Raw genomic sequence first — 27,117 nt, 5'->3', positions numbered from 1 at the left:
TTCAATGCTTTTTGACTCCTTCATCAGGTCTGCAAGTCTTAAAAAATCATCTCAATCCAGAAATCTTAGGGTTTGCTCTCCAAGTCAAAAAACTTTAATTCATTTTTCTTAAAAATATTTATTTTGTTGATTTAAGCATAGATTGAAGAGATAGGACAAGGAAACAGTCCATCAGAACGACACGCGTCCCTTTATCACAGATTTGAGAGCAGCAACCAGCTGTCCGGGCTCCACTTTCCGGTACACACGAATGTGGATGGAGGAATTGCGACGTTTCTGCTCATCAAAGTCAGCATCATCCGTTAGAGGATGGAGATCATCCACAAGCTCCACAGTCCCAGTATTTGCCTCCACTCCGTACAAATCTGGGTTATTGGCTTGAATCTGTAGGGCTAAGCTTATCGCTCTTGGAATTGCATTCCCAATGCCATGAAGGAAGATTTCTGCATGCTCCAGGCGCAAGAGTTTCTCGCACTGCCGGAGTTTTCCCTAGAAAATCTCCCAATTAGTATTAAGCCGGCAAAGCTTAAAATTGCAAATCTCACCACAAAATTGGACTTTTTCGTCACGTAGATGTCTGTTTTACGTTGATATGACTTCCTAGGGGGGCGCTTTCTTCTCTCATGAATCTTCTCTTCGGTGGCAGGAACTTTTTTCCCGGGACTCTCAACTAAATCACGAGGATTTTGTTTAGATAAGGATATTTTCTCCGTCATTTTCCAGGAATTTACCAGGCGAAGAAGATGCTCGTAAGTTTTTAAAGTAAGATTAAAAATCCTGGAGGAAAAGCCGGGAAAGCTCGGAAAAAATTCTCAAAATAAAAAAAAATGTTTGATGAAAAGTAACCTAAAAATCATAAAACAAAACAAAGAGCCTGTTGTCTCGCTTTAACACATCTTGTATTATATCTTCCATCCTACTCTCTCAAAGTGTTGATCAATCGTTCATTGAATCCGCAAATGTCGTATTCGCAGAGGAGATACAACATTTGCTGACGTAATAGTATTTTAACACTTCTTCTGCCACCCTTAAAATATTTTCTTATTAGATCTTAGGGGTTTCAGAGGTTAACCCTCCGTATACTGTGAGGGGTAGGTGACCGACCCCCCAGAGCTATATTTTGATTAGTTGCGGCTTAGTTCTTAAAGGTATAGTACCAAGCTTCTGGAAATAAGTTCCTTGATAATCTGAGAAGATTGTGTAAAAATTTCAGCTCGATCCGACCAAGGGAAAAAAAGTTATTAACTGTAGTGTCCAATGCTATGGATGAACCGCAAAAGAGGCTGAGGCCTCTTGCGCTCTTTATTTTATAGTAAACTAACGGGAGTGAGTACATCACATTTTCCTCCCCTTATAATTCAATGTTACACCTTATAATTCAATCTTTTTTTTGATAATAGACGCCTGCTCCGCCTTGGGGTTTCCTCACTTTGCCTCGATGGTCTTGGTGGTGCTTTCGGTGACGACATGGGTGATTCAGGAGGACTTAAATACTCCTCTGAATCGCTGCTGTCTTGCTCACTGCTGTCCTCCAGCTCTATGAAGCTATTCTGCCGCGGTTTTATCTGGTCTCTATGGACCTTCATGCGAGCGTTCCCGATTTGTATGATGTAATGTACACCACCCTTGACTGCTTCTCTAGCACTTTTCCGGGGATCCAATCGTGGTTGAAGAAATAATATATTTTCTCCCCCGGCTTCAAGTCATCTTTCCTCAATTTCGCGCATGCCGTCGTTATGGTAAGAGAAGTCCGTGGTACATAGCTTAACATTGTCGTCATCGGAGATTGGTTTGTGACCGTCGAAGGGGTATGATTATATCTGTAAAGAAAATGACACAATCTTACCTCCGCACTTAACTTTTTCAACAAATTATCCTTCATGAATTTCTTCAAGCTTGCTTTCGCGGTCTGGACCGCTCTTTCGCCTAGCCCATTTGAAGGAGGATGATACGGAGGAGTCGTGACATGCTCTACATCGTTATTTTTAAGAAAATCCTTGAAAGTATTTGAAGTAAACGGTGGACCGTTATCACTAACCAACTTTATCGGTAACCCAAAGATCGCGAAGAGCTTACGCAACACCAATGTCGTGGCACCCGCATTCGTTGTTGACATTAAATGAACATCCAAAAACTTTGAAAAATCATCAACTATCAACAAATAAGATTTACCCTCAAAATGAAAAAAATCAATATGAATTCTTTGCCATGGAGCCAACGTTGGCGCCCACGGCGTCAATCTTAGATTTCGCGGTTTTGGTGCCCCCTCCTGACACGCAACACATTCCTTGATCATCTTCTCAATCTCCCCATTGATCCCCGGCCACCAGCATATTCCTCTAGCCAAGGATTTTGTTCTTACAATACCCTCATGCCCCGCATGAAAAAGTTTCAAAAATCTTCCCTGTAATACTCTCGGAATTACCACCCTGTCCCCCCGATATAAGATTGCATTCTCAATTCTTAGGTGCGTTTTCATTGATTGAAATGGTTTGATTGCCTCTTTATCACTGTTTGCATTGATTTTAAACCCATTTTTTACCCATTCCATAACCTTTTGCAATATTTCATCTTTTTGGGTCTCCGTGCGTACCTCCTCTTCGTGTACGGGCAAATCTCCCTTTACGTCTAGAAATTTAATTGTTAACTCCGCGATCCCTGTTTTTCCGGGACCGGGAAATCGTGAAAGAAAATCAGCATTTGAGTTATGTTCCCCCTTTCTATACACAATCTTTAAATCATACATACTCAATTGTATTGCCCATCTCGCGATTCTTGCACAAGCTATCGCATTGCTATTCTTCTTATTCTCCCCGAAAAGTTCTTTGAGACTCGAATGATCCGTAAACACCGTCACCTTTTGTCCGTAAATATATTTATGAAATCGCTTTACCGCGAATACAAGCGCTAAGGCTTCTCGTTCCACATTGGAATACCTTTGCTCGGCTTCCGAGAGGGTGCTAGACACAAATAAAATTGGTCTTTCCAGTCCGTCAATGACGTGCGACAACACCGCCCCCACCCCTTTTCCACTAGCATCCACGCTAATCACAAGGGGCAAGCCACTCTGATAGTGTGTGAGAATACTATCTGCGGACAACCACGATTTACTACGATTGAAAATCTTTTGGTGTTCACGGGTCCATTCATAAGGTACGTCTTTCTTTAACAACTCATATAAAGAAGAAAGTTTCGGCGAAAGATTTTGCAAGAATCGCCCATAATAATTAAGCAACCCCAAATAAGCCTTTAATTCTTTTACATTTGTAGGCACCGCGGCTGCTTTTATAGCTTCTAATTTATCCAACATTGGTTTAACTCCGTCTTTTGTCAACACATGACCCAAATACTGAATTTCCTTCTTGAAAAATATGCATTTCTTAAAGTTCACCTTTACATTAAACTTTCTTAATCTTTCAAAAACCAATATTAAGGTATTTTTACACTCCTCTCGCGTGCTCCCCCCTATTAGAATGTCATCAATGTAACACATGACGCGAGGAATATCAACCAAAATTCTCTCCATTGTCGACTGAAATATTGCTGGACTGGAATTCAGTCCAAACACCAATCGCGTGTACTGAAAAAGCCCCTTATGCGTATTGATTGTCAATAATTCCCGCGAATTTTCGTCTACATTCAATTGTTGGTAAGCTCCCGCTAAATCTAACGCACAAAAATATTCACATCCCGCCAAAGGTTGAAAACATTCGTATGGTTGAAAACATTCAAATGGGCTAGGCGAAAGAGCGGTCCAGACCGCGAAAGCAAGCTTGAAGAAATTCATGAAGGATAATTTGTTGAAAAAGTTAAGTGCGGAGGTAAGATTGTGTCATTTTCTTTACAGATATAATCATACCCCTTCGACGGTCACAAACCAATCTCCGATGACGACAATGTTAAGCTATGTACCACGGACTTCTCTTGGCGCCAATTTTTGAGCCATGCATTTTTCCCACTTGTCTGGGGTTCATCATCTTGATGTTCTCTTCAGCTAACTCCATAGAAAGAGCGATGTTGAGAGTTTCGTCCAGCGGTTTTGCTTCATCCAATAATCTCTGCCGAATTCTTGTCGACCTCACTCCACAGATAATCCGGTCACGCAGTGCCTCCTTCTTGTACTCCTGGAAGTTGCATTTTCGTGCCAGGGTTTGTATTTCGGAGACGAACTCACTGATGGATTCCTCTTCGTGCTGGCGCCTCTCGAAAAATTTGAATCTTTCTGCAACCACATTATTTTTCGGGGCGAGTTTCGTCTTCAGGATATCTGTGCACTCCTTATAGGTCTTACTTTCAATTGCGTCTGGATGCACAGCACCCAACAATTTTTTAACGCAATATTCCCCTGCCAACGTGATGAGGGCGGATACCTTTTCCTCATCCGTGGTGACTTTGTTTAACTTGAAATAATGTTCCATTCTCTTCAAGTATATCTCAAAATCTCCTTCTTCGCCTGGTACGAAGGCTTCAATTGTGCCCACCCATCCTGTGCGTCCTTCATTCTTCGCCGTACCACTCGTTCCCGCATTCACTGCCATCACTTTTTCTCTATATTCACACGCGTACTACAATAATTTTCCTCGTTGCCACTGTAGTGTCCAATGCTATGGATGAACCGCAAAAGAGGCTGAGGCCTCTTGCGCTCTTTATTTTATAGTAAACTAACGGGAGTGAGTACATCACATTAACAAAAATGTAAGAAGAGAAAATTCAAAAATTGGTGTAACGGTCCATTTTCTCTTCGCTTTGTCACTCTTTGTCTCTTTCAAGAAGATTCTAACCTCTAAAATCCGTTGCAAAAATCATCAAAAAATTCATCAAAAATTTTTGTGTTCTAAAATGATAGATTCCGAGGATGCAAATTGAGAAAACCTACAAAAAGTTCGGTTAAGATCATAAATGATGCATATCCTGCACTCCCTCCTCAGCTCAAGACAGGACATTTCAGATTTTTCAGATGATCGTGTCACAGAAGGATATTTGAGAACGATAAGAAAGATTAAAGATTTATCGAGAAATATTATCATAAAAATTAAACTTTGAGGTCAACGACCGTACACACCCGAGTTGACGAAGAGTTAAAAGATCACACAGCAATTCAAGTCTTGGAATTTGAGGCTGTGTCAGTTTTCCAGCTCACCTCGAACGAAGAAGACGCGTGATTTCTTGCGGAGTACCGTAATTCCACTTCTCAATTTTATTTATTTTTGTGTGCTCAATTTGTGAAGAGGAAATTCCTGTGTCCCTCAAAAGGTGTGTTCAGTGTGCATAAAGTGTTAATGAGAGGTGCCTGGAGAAGGGAGTTTATCCGTTGGAATTTGTTAAATCTTGGAATAAGCCGTGGCCCGATTTCCACCTTACATTGCTGACGCGCACACCTGAAGATCGGAAAGATGCCTTGCTCCGCTGTAACACTATCTTTAGCCACCATTTTATCCATCATAGCCGTGGCTCTGCTGGCCATCGCCTTCTCCACCGACAACTGGCTCAGCTATGAAGTGAAGAGAAATAATATTCAGGTGAATTTTAATTTTTTTTCCATTCCTCATGATCATTTACACCTGTTTTCGAGGCTCCAGAATTATGTGGGAGGGTGCCCTCTTTTTTTTTCTTCACTCGTTCAAATTCGACCCTGGTGCCCCTCCTTTTTGTCCTTTTGCTCTTTCTTCGATTCTCTTTTTTTTTGTACCAATTTCTTGCGCACCTCTTTTGTGGCCTTCGCAGCAAAACTTAAAGTGATGTTAGGAGGAGGCACGTAGGCGACTCTCCGCACCATAAAAAAAATCTCCTCAAAGATCACGAAGAGAAGAATTCTTTTGTGCTAAAGCGAAGGGCAGGGAAAAGCAAGGGAAGGAATAAAAACCCTCCAAAAGGAAGACAAACTGGAGAAATCCATCACAAACTGGACCACCACCAAAAGATCAATTTGAAATTGAGAGATTAGGGGGCAATTAAATGCTCCAAAAATGATCATTCCACATTTTTATGAACATGATGAACGTTAGGGTTTAGGATCCTTAAATTGACCTAAATAATTTAATCCAAAGTTCTTTAAAATCCCATGTCCTGTACCTCTACTAAATTATCACAGTGAGGGTCAATGAAATAGAGCCATTTTTGTTTCTTTGCTTTAGGTACCTTCAGATCCTTTTGAAAATTTTATATTCTAGTCGAATTTTATTGCTAATTAATGGAAAAAACTGAATTGACTCTGCAGTCAAGCATGGAACTACATCTAAAGTTGTTTTAAGATGTTAAAAAAATTACTGACCACTTGTTACTTGTTAGATTCGAACTCAGAAACTTTAACTTGCCTAAAGCAGTTGCTGCACTTTTACCAAATACATGTCATCATTAAGAAAATCAGGTTTAAGTGAAAATAATATTAATTAAGAAGTAGGTTTGTTTACGCCGTTTACGCATTCAATTGTAAAAGTGCGTTTCTCATAAGAAAATTAAAAATTGCAGCATCGGTATAAACTAATTTAGAAAATTGTTAAGGCGGTGTTTCATATAATAAAAGGTAGTAGTTTTTTATATCTGCTGACATCTAGTTTAATTTAATTAGTCACGTGAACGCAGAAGAATAAAGGGAGGAAAATTGTTTCTAATTGCATTGTTGACTAAGAAGACACAACACAACACCTTTGAAAACATCACTTTGAAAAACTGAAAAAATGATCTTACATCGAACTAATTTCACTAAATTCCTAATTAAGCGAAATTGCTCCAATTTCCCTAATAAAACTGCTTACAAATGTTTTTTTGCTGCTCAATATCTGTATAGATAATGAAGGTGATCAATATTTGTAGCCAAATGAAAGCTCTAGGAAGGAGCTCTGTTCATTTTCTCACAGACAACCTCTCGAAAGTTGACCCCCATTGACCCCATACTAGCGTGGAATGCTCTGCGTCAACCTGTAGCTACCCAGTCAGAAAAAATATTCTTCTCTATTAACCTCGCACGATCTTGTGCAAAAGAGGATAGCTCAAGGAAATCAAATATTTTTTGAATAGCATGAAAATTAAGTCAAGAAAATTATTTTTCCTCAATTCCTAAATAATTCAATTCAGTCGGAAATTGAATTTTGATGCTTATTAACTTTTTCTTAATTCTATCATTTTTTTTTCTTTAAGAATACCCCCCATGTTATTAAGGAATTTTCTTATATATTTTATGGATAAAATGACATGACCACCCAATTCTGCAAGTTGCAGTCTTTTCCGCATTTATGTACAAGTTCGTGATCATGCTGTATCTATTGAAATCTTTATACCTATAGAAAAACAAATATTTATATAAGTACATAATATTGAAGCCACACATCCCGAGCTAAATTGGAGTGAAAAGTGAGAAACGATGGAAAATATATATCGGTACACTGGATGGCACTTTCTCTCACAGCACATTTTCAATAAATATTGCAATTATCTGTGCTGCAAGACCATGCATTTCACCATTTCCAAGCAAAATGTTACTCTTGCGCCGTATCTATGCGTGCAAGAGTCACATTGTTGATCTCACCAGCAAAATTGGTGTGTTTGCAAAGAGAGTGAATGAGAAAAGAGATTAAAAATAGAAAATCACATCGAACGAGAACTGCAACGTGTTGGCAATGCGAGTTTCACGCGGGCTTAAAAATTTCATTTTGTGCGTTTGATGCGAAGATTCAAGTTCTTCGCGCAAAACAAGATCTCACCTTTTATAATATTTAACGAAGAAAAAAAATACCTTGAGCCGCATGGTCTGTTTTTCATCAACACACTTGGCTACGTTCTTTTTTTTGGGGACAGACCAATGATGAAAATGTTTTGTGCACTAATTGCCCCCTAAGCGAACAAATTTGGGCGACAATGTGCGAAAATTTAAAATGATATTGTCTACCGAACAAAAGACTTTAATGCCGCTAATAGACATCAAGCGACGAACCCAGAAATATGATTTATGGTCAATTTAATGATATTACCCCCGCCGTCACCTACAATGGAATATTACGAATATTACTCAATTTTTCTTTACTTCCATCGCAGACACTTGGTGTGTGTGTAAGTGCAAAATGTACATAAATTTAATCAAATATGCAAACGTGAGTTGAATTCATTTGCCGTGCAATCCACACCGAGGAATACAGAGGTGGTTGTATAAGAAACAGAAAATTCGACGTTTAGGCGTCATTCTTGAAGAACTTTACCGTTGATCTAATCAGATAGATGCTCGCGCGAGAAGCTCAAAAGCGAGAAATTAAAAGGAAAGAAAGCCACTTTGTGTGGAAGTTAAACCCGTGGTGTGTGCGCCGGAGTAATGACCGTTTTATTCTTAATTTTTCTCATTAGCAAAGTGGTCTGTGCACTAGAATTATTTTAATTTTTTGATATACATAAGTTTGTAGAAAGAGGGATGATTCATTCGGTAAAATAGTTATTGATTAGCCGATGGGGACTAAAAGACACACTCCTTTACGATTTTCGTTTTCCGACTGACGTGGGTTCATTTCTAACTTATTTATTATTTATTTTATATCTTTTTCAAATTCTATTTTAGAAGACTCTCAGCTAAAATAATAAATATGTAAGATATGACTTCCTAAAAACACATAATTTTGCTCTGGATATTAAAGATAAACTGAAAGTTTATTATTGACATGCTGTCATAGATATTGAAAAGATTAGATGATTTTAATTCGAGCATCTTAAAAAAAAAGATAACAGTTTCTATATCCGTTTCTATCTGTTTAAACTATATTTTATAATCTCCTTATTAATTCAATTTCTTTCTTGTTATTTAAATGACAAGACACCAATTTTTGAGATTCAGCTGAGGCCTCAATGAGCGTAGATTCTTAATGTGCCTTTTTTAACACAAAAATACCACCAAATCCTCAAAATCAAAGTAAATGAAGCAATATGTATTTAATGGAAGACGTATACCTTGAGATGAAATTCATTTTGAATGATCCTCATTACGATTATAAACAAATCTCCGACTCTCAATGGAGCACAGGTTGATTGGTAATTTCAGTGGTTCATGGTCAGAAGTGTCTCACACCCAAAAAATCACCTTCTGCAAATTAAGAGAAACCCATTGCAGATTTAATGCAAGTTCCCGATGAGAAAAAAAAGCATTCACATAAATGATTATTTTGTAATTGATCAGATGAAGAGAGATCCCAAGAGATATTTTTTTTTAATACTCCATACCCCAATGGAGAGATGATTTACACAAAAGTGTCTTCTTCAATTTCTTCACCTCGATGTTTTCTCGTCGCAAACCAACAAGCCAGATTGACCACTTTCTTCCCCGTGATTGCTGCATTTAAATTAATATCTTAAATAAATAGACATGTAGCTCTTTTTTGCATCTCCACATTGGATGCCGAAGATGAAATACAAAACAAAAAACCGGCGTGTTTTGAGTGAGTAGAAAATGTGAGGAAAAATGTCGTTTGACACAAAAACCCATATTTATTTTACTTTTATTGTAAATGGATGATTCTGCTGACTTGTTTGATTTCCAAACCATGCGAGTGAGGAAGAATGGAGGAGCAGAGATTTTTTTTGGCGATTAAATAGCATGACCTTCGCGCGTATTGTCCAAAAAGGAGGAAGTTGAAGTGCAGACCAAAACTGAGGAGGTTGAATATGATTTTTTGATTTATCTTCAGTCTTCCGTGGTGAAGAGTCTATTATTTGATGAAATTCCACCGAGATATTTTCACAAAAGAGGCTTGGAAAAAAAATGAGAGATAAAACAAAAGTGAAGACTGCGGAAAAAACATGATATGCGTAGGGGGTGAGGCAAAAATAACCGGACTAAGGTCAATGATGCCTTATTATTATTTTGCATTAGGAATTTTTGGTCTAGAATTATTTTAAGTGATTTTAATGGTTAAAAAGTATACGGTTCAATTTATTCCATTTAATTACTCGCTAGATGGCGCTAACTGAGAGTGCTCTGGTGAGATTTTTTCACTTTTTTTGACCTCTTTCGGCTTGGATCTTCTCGATCTTCAATATTCCTGATCATTGTGAGAGTTAACTTTAACAACGCCTTAATCTATGGCTTGTGACTCAATAGGTCAGTGTTCATAGGGATGTTAGACCCTAAATTACTTTTTAAAAAAATCAAATTATTTGTTTCTTTCTATTCTAATCAAATTGTTAACAATTGATCAATTTAAAGGGAAACTTTTTACCAATTACTTTTTTTCTTGTTTAAATTAATCCCGAAAAATTTTCCTAATATATTTTTAAACTATTATATCATATTAAATAAAAAAAAAATTAAGGAGAAAATTCAAAATCTCGATAAAAACAGTTTAATAAGAAATTAACATAAAGTCTGGTTATTTTTCGGTAAAGCTGCGAATAAATATGATTGAATTTCATTGAAGAGTGGAATTTCTCTTGCCTTACTTCCATCGCAGACCAATCTTTTATCTCTTACTCTTCATTTCAACTCTCTTCCTCCATTGGTGAGAGACTGAAAAATTTAATATTACTCGAGGCTACTTATCTTTTTCCATTGTTCAACACTGCAGGAGAGGAATTCCAAAGTATATACCAATGATTTCGCCCATAAAGGCAAATACGAGGAATTTTTCTTACATATAAGCATGAAATTTAAAATTCAATGTCTTGTGCATTTGTGATGCTTTAACCTCAAGGAAGTTTTTAATTAATGACTGCTGATAGAGCTTTAATTTCTGCGAGGAAGAGCAATATGTAGAAACAAGACAAGCCCTTTTACAATGTGAAGGATTTATTGCTTGTGAAATGGCGGAGGTACTTTTGCACATGTTTGTCCAAGAAAGTCTCACAAGAGTGGCATTTCTTGTGGAGAAATTCTCTCGGTGTGTGATTTGATATGCACGATTTGAAGAGGTGGATGCTGAAAGGAAATTGACCTCTTGTCTCTTGGCCAAGTCGACCAGAGATTTTCTTTCATTACTTCTTTTTGTTGTATCCACGAAGGACTTGCAGAGATCCAGTTTAAAGTACACAATATAATTATAGAGTTGCTTTAAATTTTTTCTTTACTTCCTTTTCTTCCACCGACATACTAATCGATCAACAGAAAATGATGGCTGAAGCCACACCTCAGAAATACCATCGCACCGCAGAGGAGCTGAATTTCATCTCAGGTCTCTCTGTGAGTCCAACTTCATGGTTGAGATTAAGCGTGAAACGCAGATGAAGACCGAAAATTCCCTTTTCCATCTTTTTTTCTGTTGTCTCGTATCTTTTATTTGTCGTCCTCCATTGGTGGTGGTTTGTGTAAGAAGAAAAAATCTTTAGAATACTAAATTGTGAAGTTGTGTGAACTTTGCGATATGCTCGCTAGTTGGGAAATTACGCTAGTTCTTTAGCTTAAAATTGATTAAAAAATTTTTAAAATCAATGCAGTTCTAATTTCATGTAAAAGTTTATTCTGAGGTTTATAATTAGTTTTTAGCTTAATTCTAACTGTTCTAACTTAAGATAAAGCTCAGTTTTCATTCCTTTCCTTATGCTTAAGGAAAGCTTTTTTGTGATTTAATATACTCTCAAAAAAGCATAATAAGCCAAAATATTTCCGAAATCTTACTAAAAGACCTCAGAGGTCAATAAACAATGAGATAGTATTATCACAGGTGCTTTAGTTGACCAAAAACATAATAAACAATCAATTGAAATTATCTTATCTGACAGAAACAATTTAATTTCTTCTTTTTACATAAAATTCTCATATTTTATGTTTATCAAAAATTAAAATTCCAATAAACACGGAACATTTACAATTTAGTCAGCAATTCATTGGATTACGTTATATGTCCACCTTTTTCTCGTGACTGCCCGCGAGTTCGAATCATTGATAAAAAAAACACGATGGTAAAAAAAATGAGGAGGATGGAAGAGAAACGACGCAAGATTGCTATTCAGCGACAATGAGTGAAAAAGTGAGAAGAGTCAATTACAGAGAAATAATTTGCGTAAGAATATCACGAAGAATTCCTTCACGATTCGTCTGAAAATGATCATGTTGGGGAAGCAAAATGTAAGCAAAAGTAATAAGAAGGTAGCGTCTTGTGCACACCAGCGATGATCGTTAACAACCTGCAGGAAAAGTGTGACTTTCTGAAAGTTGTAAACCACCGATGACCCATGGAGTGAAATTTTTGTGCAGAAACAAATTGGAACGTTGTCGGAGAAAGAGTTGCATTTTCAGTTCTTTTATTTATACATTATGTGGGAACTCGAATAGTGTGTCAAAAAAAGCAGAAGAAAAGAAGCATTTGCTCTCCAAAACTATTATATGGATGAGATTACATTTTCACTTGTTTGCCCGAGAGACAGAAAAATTAAGTGAAAATTTTGAGCAAAATAAATGATGTGGAGGTTCCCAAAAAAGACGCGCCAAAATATAAGAATCTCTCTCACAGCTCTCAAAATGCTTAGAATTAATTTATTCATCAACTTTACACCAATTTTCAATTCATTATTCATCTCTCCCATCTCTACGATACCTTTCTTTCTCTGCCAAAGTCTCAAACAAACTCTTAAACAAATGTTTTTGACGGAGTCTTGAGTAAAAGACAGACAACAATGGAAAAACGTATGCACAAGTAGAGAGTTTTTGACCATTTTTTTTTTACAATAAATGGTAAATAAAAAGCAAAAGCCAGTGGCAAAAGAAGCTTGATTTTTTGAGCAATTCACGTGATCTTTTATGTAATCGAATTAAGTGTAATCTTATTGAATGGACACACATTTCTTTCTTATATGTATATTGTTGCAACAGAGGAAGAGACTTGGAGCAGAAATTGCTATAATTTTAACGTAGAAAGGAGATGACTTTGAAAAGCACTCAAGAAAATCACCTTAAATTGCCATCTTTCTTGACTTTCATTGAAGAGTTTTATTCAATTATATGGCAAAAATGTACTACGTATACAGCAAGAGATATTCCTTTTTTATTGCAACGCATCGCTTGAGATGCGGAAGGAAATTTTATAATTTTCATCTAATTCGATTTTGATCAATTTTGCAAATGGAGAAAATTTTTGCAAAAAACAACTTCCTCGATGGATTTTTCAAATTAAATAATATTTATCAAATTATGGAGACTCTCACAATCCAAAAGCTTCCATATTAAAAAGTAATTTAATTTCCACGGTTGTAACTTTAAAAGGAATTTTATATTAAGAAATTTTCAAAAATTGGTACAATAATTGACAATTTTTCATTTTAATCTCATTTAAAGCTGCACAGCAAACAAATCCATTTTTTTCCCAACAATATTAACAAATAGTTCTGTTTTTTCTTACATTGGCGAAGAATGTGGTGCAATATAAAAGATCCATGAATGGTTATTATAAAAGAGATCACCTTGAGAGTAATATTTCTCTCTAATTTTCTTTCACAGTCATATGCAGCCAAATATTCAGATTCACAATCACTGTTGGAAAACATGAACACCAAGTACTATTTCTACACTAGAACTCGAGGACTGTTCCGGATATGTTATCCCAAAGAGCGACCTCCTTCAACATCAGGTAAACAATAATATTTTCGGGGAATTATTTACACCGCAAATTCTCAATGAAAAAATTTGTTACTCAATTTTCTCACGCATTGCCATCAATAAGGCACAAAAAAATTGCCGCGTGAAGAATTGACCGCAAAAAAAATTGAAGCACAAAAATGTGTGACCTCGTGTGAATGGAGGTGGCAAAAGAGGCTCATAATTCATAAAGTAATTAAATCCCGCGAACGGGATGGGTACACACACACCCACCCACCGATATATAGGAACACCCGTGACTACCCATGAATGAATCCTACCTTGACTTTGTAATTATTTAATCACCTTTTTTCCTCATTTTATTTATATAAGTATTTATTTCATCGTTTGTGTGGCTTTTTTCGCGCGCGCACACGTCTCGAATTGCCTTCACTGATTACTTCATTTTGTCTCACAGAGCAATCATTTCTGTCGCATTTATTGTATCAATTTTTCCTTAACCTGGAGTTACTTAAAAAACAATTTTTAACGTGCGAGCTCTGGAAGAAATTTAACAGAGCAATGGCAAATGAGCGAAAAGTGTGAGTTTTTTTTTCTTTTGGGCACGCCTCGTTGGTGGTGCACCAGAGAAAGTTTTTCTCTTCATCTTCCGATTAGACTTTTTTATGGCTATTGATGAACCCAATTTGACGTGAAAATTTAATTGCGCCGATAGCCCCCACCTGCATGAATTCGATTCATTTTCCTGCATACGGAGTAATTTTAGCTATTATGGCAAAACACTTTATCGGCAAAAACCTTTCTTTCCACATACCATCAACCACACCTAATTGATGGTGGGAATTTTCGGGGAATTTATGTGAGAATTTGAAAAATCTCCACATGTGACAATTTACCCAAGAAATTTTCACTTTTGCAGCAGAAAGGAATTTTTTTCTAAACTTTATACCACACTAGTCAACCCGAGCCCCCAATCACGTGTGAGCAAACTCCATTTTAAGCTATAAAAGGGGGGCGTATATTAGTAGGGGGGATGAATAATACGGTACCCCGAAAAATTCTAAAAATAAAAAAATCCCGTTATCTGACCCTTCAGCAGGTAGAAAATGGGAAAAAATCAATTTTTCAGTGGGGGCGCTATAAAGGGGGGTTGGGGCGGAATCCCATATAGCGCTTGCAACTCGTATTGATCCCCTCTACCCCCATACCAAATTTCATCAAGATCGGCCCAGCGGTTTCGGAGGAGTTCATGTGCCACAGACAGACAGACAAACATTTTCAGCTTTATATATTAAGATAACTTCAATTAACCATTTGACAATTTTACAAGCTCCAATCAAATAGAGTTACGCCTCCGGTTTTTCCAATATAAGATGCTATTTTTGAGATAAAATTCTTAGGAGAGTTGATGGCTTCAACTACACCTTATTTTGCGCAGTTTGCGACGTGGGGCAGCAAAAATGAACGACAAAATTGTATTGGAGCGTGCTCGTGTGTAAATAAAAGAAAAATATTTAAGTAGTTCATAAGGGCAGGAATATGTCTTTCAATTTAATGGGCTATCTGTCTTGCTTATAAATTGATTCTTTGTAAGATTCGAAGGTGATACTGTAACATGATATTTAGCTTTTAAAAGATTGGCTTGTTTATTTTTTGGATTGAATATTTTTACAATAAACGATTAATTAGTACGATAGCATTGTGCTTACACGCATGTATAATAGGGGAGATAAGATCACCACACATAGCGACAGTTTATCTCCTATTTAACCTAGATGGCATCAAATTCCTTTTAATTTTTTTTATTTAATGAATACCAAATTAATAAGCAAAAGGTTGATGGATGTTTTAATCAATGCAATCAATCCATATTAAAGTAATTAATTACAAAAAAGGAGCTGGCAATTTTAATACCTCGTAAAGTTCATATCCTGAAAGGAGTTTATTCATTTCTACATCAGAATAAACTCGCGAGTAAACCCCTTTTCTATACCACACATAAAAACGATCCGAAACTTAGAAGCGGAAACACGGAATAAAATGAAAAATCAACAGATTATACTTTTTTCTTGAGCTTAAAAACAAGAAGCTTCCTAAAACTGATAAAAGTTTACCATTTTAGGTTTTTGCGTTTATTTGATTTATTATAAAAGCTCTATCGCTTTCATTACATACAAAAAATTATTAAAATTGCGCATATTGAAATTTTTTGTGTCGATTATCTGTCTACATAACATAATTAACAAGTTAGTTGAGGAATTTCCTCAAAACTTGCAATTTATTTTCAAGTTGATTGAAACTATTTCATGTGCATCGATATGCAATGTGGGTTTATTCTCACAGATTGTGAGGCTTATTTTTTCACATAGTATTGGTGGAAAAGCAAGAATTTTGAACTAACAAATGGTGACCAATATGTATGGTGAGTTAGCTTTGTATATGCAAATTCCTCATAAATTATACTTTCTTATTTAATTGAAAAGTGTCGTTAATACGCAAACAATGAAGTATGGGGTTTTTGGGTGGCTTAACACAGTTTTCATGTACGTATATAGGGGAAAATATATAGCACAGTGGTGTGCAAGAATTGGAGGAATTCTCAGTTGGTATGTGCACCATGGGAAGGAGGAGAAATTATATTTGTAGGTACACCTCTCTGGTGAAATAGTTCCCTCTATTTTAATCCACATATTGCTATGGGTTTTTGTATTTTAAATTTCTTCAGCCATATATAACCATATAGCAACTTCCTTTGCAAGTAAAGTGCGCGTAAACAGTTACAAGACAGTTAAATGTTGAATATAATTACATTATGGAATTTCGTAAGGTCTGTATATTGCTCATAATTCTCTTCACGCAATTTTCAAATTACCTGCTTGTCTCTGTCTCTCCCCCATTGATTGTCTCGTGCCTTTGCACCTTTTGCCTGATTAATAATTCAAAAAATGTGATTGATTTGGAGTTGGAGTCGTGCCAATGCTAATGTGCAGATTTAATGAAAGAAGTAAAAAAAATGCTGACACTGAAGGTGGTAAAGAAACTAAAATGTATTTTGTAGGTGGATTTATTGTTTCTCATACACTGTGTTGTGTTTTTTTTCTCGCAATTCATGGCTATAAAAAAACATACAAAGTGGACAAAAAATACTACTTGAAGAATTCTTTGACTTATGCGAAACACCGATAGCACGACCATTGCGAACGATTATTCAGAAATGAGGGAACTTCCTCGTCAATAAAGTGAGGGAATTCTACTAAAAATAATTATATGAGTAAGAGAATAGAGATTCATCATTGTACACACCTTAAGAATTCACCATCCATGGTCTTAAATTATTATTTTTTTCTTAACATTCTCGGGATTTTATATTTATAAACGTTCCAAATAATTTGGAATAAATCATTTATAAAAATTAACGTGTGTATTGAGAAAAAAAAGAGCCGCAAAAGTGATTTCCAGCTGCTTTTATAAAATTGTTCGTGTCATTGAAATTGTTGCATCACAATTGAAGAATAATTATGGGATGGACATTTCAATGGCTATAGAGGTATCCGATATGGGAAACATCTCGTGATCGCTTGATTTAACATACGATTTGAGAGTAGTTGAGAGGAAGACACAAACAAAAATGATTGTTTTTCTACATTAATTGTGGCAGATGGTGGAATTAAGTAGCAATACCTTTTTCACTGTTGTGTTCAAGAAAATAGTTAATTAACTAATTTTTAAATTAATTAGTTCTTAGTAATTCAAGAAATTAATAAGTAATGAATAGTTTGTAAATCCTTTTAAGAAAATTTCATTTACATGATAGCCGTGATATCCTAATCTGCCTCCTTTTAACTGAAATGTTATGAGTTCGTCTCCAACTGATGTTCACTTTTTTTTAAAATTATTTTTCTGCAATAGAAGACCGTCCAAAAATACCCAAAATCTTCGCAAAAGCTCCTCCACGTTGTTGTTACTTTTAACCAAATTATGTGAGTCAATAGCAGTGTGATTTAAACATGATTCAATGAAGGATGAAGTTGTATTTCCCATGAAAAATAAAAAGCCCCATTCTTACATCACCCGCAATCTCATTGAAATTCTGTCCAAATTGTAATTGCAAATACAAGAGAGTCGTCAATCGTGGATCAATCCATCTTTGCATATAGTACTTGTTTGCGATTGAAAAATCACGAAATATGGAAGTTAATGAGACAGTCAAAATAGGGCCTGGTAGATGCGATGTTTTATGTACCTATGGTAAAATAGGAGAGGCGCATAAATATGCTTTTTTGACAGTATTATGATAATTTCTCTTTGTTTTGTTTCATTGTTTTCTTAAATTAAATTAAAACTATTACGAGCATGAGACTATGTACAATTTATTAGTGCTTCAGTGAAATGTTAAATGTGGAGAAAAATTAAAATGAAAACCACAACTTATTGAAGTCCATTTCTCTGCAAATTGAATAAAATTAATTAGATCGGCAATTGTTGTGGTTTGGCCAACATTCCTTGGTGCGAAGAAAAATCAAAATGGAAATTCTACGGTTATTAAAAGTAAAAAGCATTTCTTTTTAGTAATGATTACATGATCACTCTTTCATTCAATATAATCGTATTTTATGCACAATTTACAGTATATATGGAGAGATTGTCTCGTTTTTTTTATGTTGTTTTCTTAATGCTTTTACATTGAACATTAGCACTCAATTTATGGCTTCATTTGGCGAAATCATAATTCTTTCTGATTTATTATTATTTTTTAGGAAATAATATAATTTAAAAGTTTGCAAAATAATTTATAAAATATTTAATAAAGACACAGAACAAACTTTTCAGTCAACCGGAGTACATTTTATATCACCTTTTAGAACAGAATTTTATTTTATTTAACACAATACAAGGAATGTTTTGTGAAATGTATTTATTAGCGCATTGTAAAGGTATATTATATCTCTCTAAAATATAATAGAAATGTTTTTGAGTTGTTGCTCATCTCACCTCACATGTTTATATAAATGATTAGAATTGTAAAGTAGCTATAGTACGGCAAACTTTTTTTTTCGTAAGTTATGGCAAAGTGAATTTAATGACTTTCGTTTCTTCTTTTCCCTCTGTCTGTTTATATAAAATAATTCACGATTAGATATCAAACGGACATTGTGAAGAGTTGAAGGTATACATAGAGAAGAAATGAAGAGTTCCACGAACTCATTTATCGTCTTTTCGATTGCTCTCGGAGACTTTGTTTCTTGTAAATTCAAATCCTTGAACTTCTTGATAAAAAACTTTTTTGAAGAGTTGTTAAAAAGCTTTTCTTTTGAATGTCCAAACAATTCAATTATTCGCTGCAATTTACTTATCGCAATGGTGAAAATGAAAACATCGTGAAAATCATTTTCCATTTCACTTGACATGTTAATCCCCCATCTACCTTCCTGTTAATTGTTTTGAAAAAAAGAGCAATTTGCGTTTAGAGAAGGAAAAACAATGGGAAAATACAAGAGAAGACCCGTTGGAGGAGGATAGAAAAAATGTCACTTTTCAAATTGCATTCCAAGTCCACTTAACTTTAATTATCTATTGTTAATTGTCTTCATCTACCTCTCTGCGGGATTTACAATGCAGAAAAAAAAGGTAGATGGTAAAAGTTCATCACCATCGTGCGGTGTCTTTTGAATGTCCGCCTCGATTAAGATTCTTTTTTTCTCTCTGACTCTCTTCGAAGTGTCTGCAAAACTTTTCACTGAATTTTTTTCGACTTCTTTTTTTTTTCATTTTACAACATATTGTAACAATTTCCGCCACGTGAAAAAGAAGAGAGATATTTGGTGTAGAAGGTGAGATAAGGAACCTGTTTAATATATTTCAGTATTGAGGTTTCGATGCTTTCATCTATAAAAGAAATCTTACCACGTCAAGAGACAATGGGAAATATTTTTGCAATGAGACACTCTCATCGCGGATTCAATTAAATTGTCATTTATTAGGAAGACTAGGGAGATTAAAACATTTAATTAAACATAATTATGATGTGAAGGTTGGAATGTGAGTGGAATTTTTAAGATTTTATGTGAGATTTTCAATTTTATCAATTGGTTTCAAATATTGCCCAAATATTGATCAAATATTGACCAAATATTGAACAAAGATTGTTCAAATATAGCCCAAATACCACTAAATATTATTTTTTTTTATTTTAAGAGCTATTTTAGGCAGAAAATTGATTGGGAAATGAACTAATTGAAATATATTTAGATATTTCAACAAAACCTTCAATCTTAAAGCAAGTTTTTCTTTAATTACTCTCATTAAAAAAATAAATAAACTGCAGATTCATAACTATGTTCTAATTGGAGCACATTTAATTAAATTAGATTTAATGTTTAGGTCAATAATATGTATCCATTTCAAAAGCATTGAACGTCCATCGTATGAAATGGCGCGTCCATCATCAATCCACAAAGTTGTGGTTAAATAAACTGATTAAAATTCCTCCTGTACATCTCTCTACAATTGGCTTTGCCATTTCCTCTATGTAATAGCATACATACACAGCACATAGCTCGTCTTCTGTTGATTATTGCAGACTTCTTTTTCTTCTATTTATACGACAAAGCAATGAGGGACGATGTGCAAAAAAATCGCACACTACATGCCTTTTCTATTTTCTATTGATTTAATTGAGGTAATAAAAAAAGCTCATGATTATTTTCTCCCCAAGAGACATCGTCATTTTCTAATCATGCCTCTATTGATGACCATTATTGGAAGAATTGAAATATTTCAAGACAACTTTTAAAATGGCAATAAATCTTGTACTCTTGTGTGGAATTAAACTTCTTTCTTTCAAAACAATTTGTTACACCGGAGCTGATAGAATAAATATTTTGTGATTGTTTGCAGTACACATATTGCAATTGATTGATGTCTAGACTTAAATTAATAACACCTTGCCGTGTAATTTATTGGAATATTTTGGTGCTTTTGGTGGATTGAAAACTTTCTCCCATAGAATGTGATGAAATTGTTTTGTGAGATGAAATTGCGAGGGAATAAAATGAAACTGTGGGTGGTAATATCTGTGAGAGTTGTAAGGATTTTTTTTTCAGATTAGAAAAATGTCTGGGCCTTGATGCGGATTTTTTTTTTGGAAACATTCACCTGTTTGAAGATTTTTGCGAATTTTTTTTGACACTGAATACAAATCACTTTCACGTGGACGTGATTATTGTCTAATTTTTTAGAGAATCATAAATTTATTTTATTATGGAGCTTTTGTGGCATAGTTTATTGTGTTTGAGCATGGGAATTAAGAGGATGCTGTTTTATGAGAAATGATAAAATTTTCTTATATTGATTTAAGCTAAGACACATACCATAAAATGATTTAAATATAATCATTCTGGTTATTTATCCTAGATCGTTTTACAGATTTTAGATCTCAAAAGTTTTGTTCAAATTATCTTTAATAAAATTAATTTAAAAAATCTTTTATTTTCAACTAATAAAATTGGAAAAAAGGAGTGTGCCCTAGCTTCTTTCTTAAATTATTTTTTTCCACAAGAGGGCGTTGTATGCATCATATAAGCGACTATAACACTTTTAACACAATGCTATTTATTCATTTTATATTTTATATCCCACTAAAAATCACATAAAACTGCAAGAGCTGTGTGTTACTGATAAAACCTTCTTTATGGGACAACACCTAATGATAAGTGCACTCTCATCGTATATAAAATAAATTAAAACTACCCACAATTATTTGCACGTAAAGATGAGGGCTCGATATTGAATTTCTTTACGTGTCATTTATTGAATTGCCGTGAGATTTTCTATCGTTTGATCGCTTGTTTAACACCAAAGTGGAGGAAAAACAAGAATTTTATTCATGTGTGTGTTTTACAATAAAATCAATACACAGGTGGCTCCGCGAAGCAATGCCTCTGTTCAATTCTTTTTTTTATTTTTAATATACCTACAATCTTTTCCACACGATTTTTCTCCACTCGACGGACTGGTTTTCAAGAATTCCCATATGATTGTGTCACAATCAACCTAAAGTCAATAAGCTTGTGGCTATATATACACGAAAGCTTAAAAAGCTTACGTTCGTTGTATTAATTCACAAAACAGTGATGCCTCGGAGTCACGCTTTAATTTATTTTTTAACGAATTTTAATTCTTTTACTAATCTTTAAAAATTGAAAAAGACGTTGGATTGTTCACAATATTCAGGATTAAAGGGACTAAAAAAAATAAGCTATATGTATTTTTTTCTAATCCTTCTTTTTTTCAATATCGAAGAAAACAATATGATGAAAGCAGAAAAAAGTAAGATTAATCTACAGTTCACGAGAGGAGTTTTGATTTCATTGATGTATAAGAAAATGCGTGATCTTCGAAAGAAATTTAATTTATATTATGTTATTATGAGTTTAATTTACAATAATTCACCTCTTTTCCATCAATTTATTACTCTGTGTATTGAATTGGTGAAGAAGAAAAAATTCAAAGTATTTTTTTGTAAAGGTTCTTCTCGGCATCTTCCACGTATTGTATAAAATTTCTTTCATTTGGCTCTGTTGATTGCGCTTGAATATAAAAATTGATAAACTTGAATGTATGTTGCTATATTCTTTGTTAGTGTTAATGTATAGATGTTGTGGTTTGAGTGGTGGTTGGATACATAAAAATGGAAATTGCTCATGTGAACCAGGCCTCAGTGGAATGCGAAAAGAGAACGAAGAGAAAGACACTGACTCCCCAGGTTGCAAGCAACACTTTGCAATCACCTGGATGGTAGCTCCGCAATGGCATCTCTTTATGGAGACACACACCAAAATAGACAGACAGGAAAATACGATGGCAAATGTTGTTAATAATATTGAGTGAAATCATTTCTATTGAGAGCATTCGCTTATTTTTTCTATGGTATGATCTAAATTCAACTTTGGGTTCTTTTCTTAAGGGAAATCTTCACTAATTAATCATCTTTCTTGTCGCATTAGGATGACAGTGGCTTGATTTTGTGTTTGAAAGCTCTTCATCTTGACTTTTAAATGCAAATCAAATGCGAATATGAAATAACATTGAGGAATTCCTTCAGAAATCTGAAAACTTTGCGCACCTTCGAGTGAGAGAGACAAGTTGGGGGAGTTGCCACAAAGAATTTAAATCTCAATTCTCAAGGTGTTCATGCGCGGTGTGGTGACAGTGGAGGAACAAAAAAAAAGCCACTTTTTGAATAAAAAAAACTCCCAAAGAGATTGTCTATCGCATAATCTTGCTGATGCTTCTGTAATGTTCCCTCACAGATTAGGAGGCATGGCAGCAATTTATCAAACAATGTAAACTGACTGTTCCATTCTCTCTTCCCATTGCAGTTGAGATATACTTATCACCTGTTGAGACGCATTGTTCCAATATTGACTATTTCCCGAGCAACAATGAGGACAAAATTGTGGCACCAAATGATGATTCGATGGCGAGACTCCACTTAGCACGCTCCTGCATTGCACTCTTTATTCTTAGGTAAGAGAGATGAAAATAAACTTGTACAGAAAGTAATAATTGTAACAGCTAGAAAAATTAAAAAAAAAATACACAAACCCATTTTATTCGTAAATAAATTGAACACCTGAAGAAGTAGGTAATCAACCTTCGATATGTCTCGTCCTGATTCGAACCTCAAGCTTTAAATTTTAATTTAAGAGCTCTCAAAAAAAGCTTATTAAAAAATGTGAAATAATTTTACAATTTTCACTGAATTTTCCTGCACGATTGAATGAGGAGAATTATGCGTACGGTCTTCTCATACAATTTATTTCTTTAGCACTCTCCCTCCAGGCAAAATGACTGGGCTGTAGAAAGGAAAATTCTGCAGACCATGAAAAAAGCAGACAAGAAAAATATAGCAAAGAGTTGGCTGAAGAGATGCAATTGCAGAGGAAATTAAATATTCATTTGCCGTTTTTTCTCTCTCATATTTTCTTGTGCATTTATATTGATTGCTGAAAGATTAGAGATCGTGAGGTTTTCTTTCATGATTTATGTATTTTATACTGCATATTTTTCAAATGTATATTTTTTGCTGCTTCTGCCAATTCTTTTGATAAAAAAAATTATAAAGAATTTTATGATAATTTTAATGGATGACTAGAAAATGATGATAAATGATGTTTTTTAACATGAAAATTCTTCAGCTCAATTTAATGAGAATTTTGTTGTTTTGGTTTGTTTGAGTTTTATATTATTTATTGGGCCTAATTCAGCGACCAAGAAACCCTTGAAATTCGCTTGAAATCTTGAAATTTCAGTACAAAATTCAAAGATTTTAAGGGTTTCTTGGTCGCTGAATTAGGCCCATTGTTTGATTTTTTTTTGAATGAAGAAAAAGTTTTATAGGTTTTCTTTAAACATTTTTACGGGTCAACAAAATTAAATTTACAAAATATATTTAGATTTTCATAGAACTTTGCAACAAATTTTGAACTATTAACAATTATTTTTTTTCGTATTCTTCATTGTTTAAAGTACCTATGTAAAATAAATTTTAAAGTTTTATCTAAAAATCTGTAAAATATTAATTCTGAAATACAAGATATTAAAAGATATACTAATAGCTTTTAAAATCAAACATAAATCAATAGAGATAATTTTTAAAGAAAATTGTTTTCTTTAGTTCTCCGACTTTCTTAAAAAGAAAAGAAATAGTACCTACAGATTTTATACATACAGTGTACGAAGTCTAATTAGGTCTAGTCAGTTAAAAAGATAAAGGATCAAAAAGTATAGCCTACACCCTTTTACATTAGAATATATTCAAATGGTCCACAGGATTTTGATCCTAAAAAAAATCCTAAAAGATAATTATGCAGGTACTTAGGTCTTTCAGGCGCTTTTTTTTTAAATCTACCTCTCATAAAAGAATGAAATGTTCTTGAGACGTCGCACAAAATGTGATTTCCTCAATCACAAATCCATTTCTTTTGCAAATTAATGCGCATTTTCATGATTGTTGAACACACCAAAGAAACCCCCACGTACGTACATTTTCCACTGTAAGATACAAATCTAATTAGGAGAATTGAGTTGAGTAAACACCTGAAGCGCGCACCAACGCTGTACAACAAAGTTACAATAAAAATAATTCATTCTCTGGCAAAAAATAATATTTTTACCTTCAATCTCTTTAAATATTCCTCACACAGAAGGGATGTGACTGCATTTTGTACGAGAAGAAAATTATCTTCATCTCGCTGCTGTGCGAAAGAGGGGGGAATTATGAAGAAGAGTGAAAATTATCACAATATCTGTGACATTGTGGTGTTGGATGAGACTCTGCTTGGGTGCACACATGAGGGCAAAATAATTAAATTATAATTCCTGTATTTTGCAGCTTTGTGGCGGTTTTCTGCGCCTTCTGGACTGGATTGTCGGGATGTTGGAAGAGATCAGCAGGTGCAATCACAGCAACGGCGATTCTTATGCTCTGCGCGTGCCTCCTAGCAGCTGGTGCAATGGGACTCTGGCACACGGTGGAGTTCTTCGAGAAGGAGAAGGTCGTCGGGGAGGAGTTTTATCAGCAATGGAGCACTGTAAGTTCCTCCTTACTTTACTTATGCATAAAAAAAAAGAATTATTGTTAATAACTGCGTAGATCTTGTTGGGAAAATTAAGAATATATTTTCTGCAAGTTTGCTCTTCGAGAGATCACCCCGATCTTTCTGTTTAACTTGTCTTTGGTGCGAATGAAACTTACATCAAAACTGTGTCGTGCGAAATGTTCTTGAATTTTAATCTTATCAGGAAATCTCGTGAAAATCTCTAGTTAATTTGTCATGATTATTCAAGAGGTTTTATAATTAAAATGAAATTAATAGCAAAATATCCTAGAAGATTGCAAGATTGTATTTGATTTAATTCGCAGCAAAGATCATGAATTTTAAATTTTAAATAGGACAGTTTCAATTGAAAATTGTACAAACCTATAAAGTTCTCACAAAACTCTTTTTATTAGCTAAATTTTATTAAAAATCCGGAAAATCTCTTGTTTTATGACAAATCTAAATATTTTATTACAACCGTTTTCGTACCATAAAAAGATATAATTTTCCACTTCAAACTGAAGGTCTCATACCTACTAAAAACTGCTAAATTAATTAGTTTTTAATAAAGAAAAGCTTTATGCGATGTTATGCTGAAAAACCACAACATTTTTAATTAAAATCGTTAATTTTTTTATTGCAGGTTTTGAGAGACAACACACGAATTTCCTACGATTGGTCGTATATTGTCGCCTGGGCTGGCGTAGCATCAAGTCTGGTGGCTGCAATTCTTCTCTCAGGAGCTGCAGTATGCCTCCGAAGTGAACGGGAAAAGGAGGAACAACTCAATCTGCAGTATCTCATGCCAGGTTTGTTCTCCACAGCTACGAAAAATGCTGTCTTAGAGTGAATTTTACAAGAATTTTCTTTTTTTTTCTTTCACAGTTTATCCACAGAAGCAGCCACCATACCCCTACGGAGCAGGATACCCACAACCACAAATTTATCCAGGACCTTACTACCATGGCTCACAATATGGACCCTACAACTACTGAAAACCATCTCATTTTGTGTTGTAAATAATCTCAAAACGTCTTCCATTGGCTCTTCATCATCCAATATTGTCCAGGAAGTCCACAGGAATTTTGTAATAATCCTGTGCCTTAAGCCGTTAAAAAGACGAAACAGCTACGATATAAATGCCCTCATTGAGGGGATGCCTCTATGTTTTTTTTTTTAATAATCAACCTTACTCGTTAGGATCTACGAAAGACGCGCGAACGACGAAATAATAAGCGTAAAGAAAAAAATAAAGTTGCTAATCTCTAGTAATAAACGCATTAGTTAGAGAGTTTTAAAAATAAAAAATTGTGTAATAATTCTTATTAATTAAAATGAAAAGGAAGGAAAGAAGGAATAAATTGGTGGCCTCAGAATACGTAAAAAAAAAAATGAGGAGAACAAGAAAACGATGGCTTCCCAAATTGTTCTGTAAATATTCAACATTCAAATATTTATAATTTTCTAGAAATAGTTTTATTTTTTTAAGAGTTTATAAAACACAAAAAATTGCGCTCTCAGTTTCCAGTCCTCACAAAATCCTTCCTCTACCTCGTTTAAAAGCATTCAATTGGTTGCAAATCGTACAAATAGTAAAAAAAAAGAAAAAGCTTCTCAAATCAGTCGCGGAGGGACACAGCATCAAATTGAAGACTGAATTGTTGTGTGGTTTTTTTTTATATAAAATGTAATGGCAAGAGAATTCAGTGTCTTTAACTCCACTATTTATTGCGGTATCATTTAGAGAATTATGTAGAGAGACGAATTAGACCTCCTAAGAGATGCTAAATTTATGTATTTTGGACAATAAAATCGAAATAAAAAACATTTTTATAATTAATTTGAGTTTTTTTCGTTCTTATAAAGGGAATAAAAATGATTTTCCTGCATTTATTGCGATTTATTTTAAGAAAATTGCTTTTTTATGCGATTTTTCTAATTTGCCTACTGCTTGGCGGGAAAACTTTAAGCGGAAATAGTTTACGGGAGATTTTTGGCGGGAAAAGCCAAAAA

The 27,117-nt window shown here is 34.5% G+C and overlaps 2 protein-coding genes across 2 annotated transcripts; one reads left to right on the top strand and one right to left on the bottom strand.

The window, feature by feature from the left end:
• Positions 1-98: 98 nt before the first annotated feature.
• Positions 99-846, bottom strand: LOC129791024 (ribonuclease P protein subunit p20). The gene is made up of 2 exons (XM_055828919.1): positions 546-846; positions 99-489 (listed from the first exon to the last, which is right to left on the bottom strand). The coding sequence occupies exons 1-2, from the start codon at positions 714-716 to the stop codon at positions 172-174; spliced, it is 489 nt and encodes a 162-aa protein (XP_055684894.1). The 5' UTR covers positions 717-846; the 3' UTR covers positions 99-171.
• Positions 847-5,114: 4,268 nt separating this feature from the next.
• Positions 5,115-26,941, top strand: LOC129791023 (uncharacterized). Its single transcript, XM_055828918.1, has 6 exons — positions 5,115-5,519; positions 13,403-13,532; positions 22,882-23,029; positions 24,897-25,095; positions 25,748-25,913; positions 25,990-26,941. Exons 1-6 carry the CDS (start codon positions 5,394-5,396, stop codon positions 26,097-26,099), a joined length of 879 nt encoding a protein of 292 aa, XP_055684893.1. The 5' UTR covers positions 5,115-5,393; the 3' UTR covers positions 26,100-26,941.
• Positions 26,942-27,117: the final 176 nt, after the last annotated feature.

This window comes from Lutzomyia longipalpis, chromosome 2 (genome assembly GCF_024334085.1).
Source record: "Lutzomyia longipalpis isolate SR_M1_2022 chromosome 2, ASM2433408v1".
NCBI classification, from domain to species: domain Eukaryota; kingdom Metazoa; phylum Arthropoda; class Insecta; order Diptera; family Psychodidae; genus Lutzomyia; species Lutzomyia longipalpis.
Note: the sequence above shows the minus strand (reverse complement) of the source record. Positions and strands in the feature narration are given on the sequence as shown.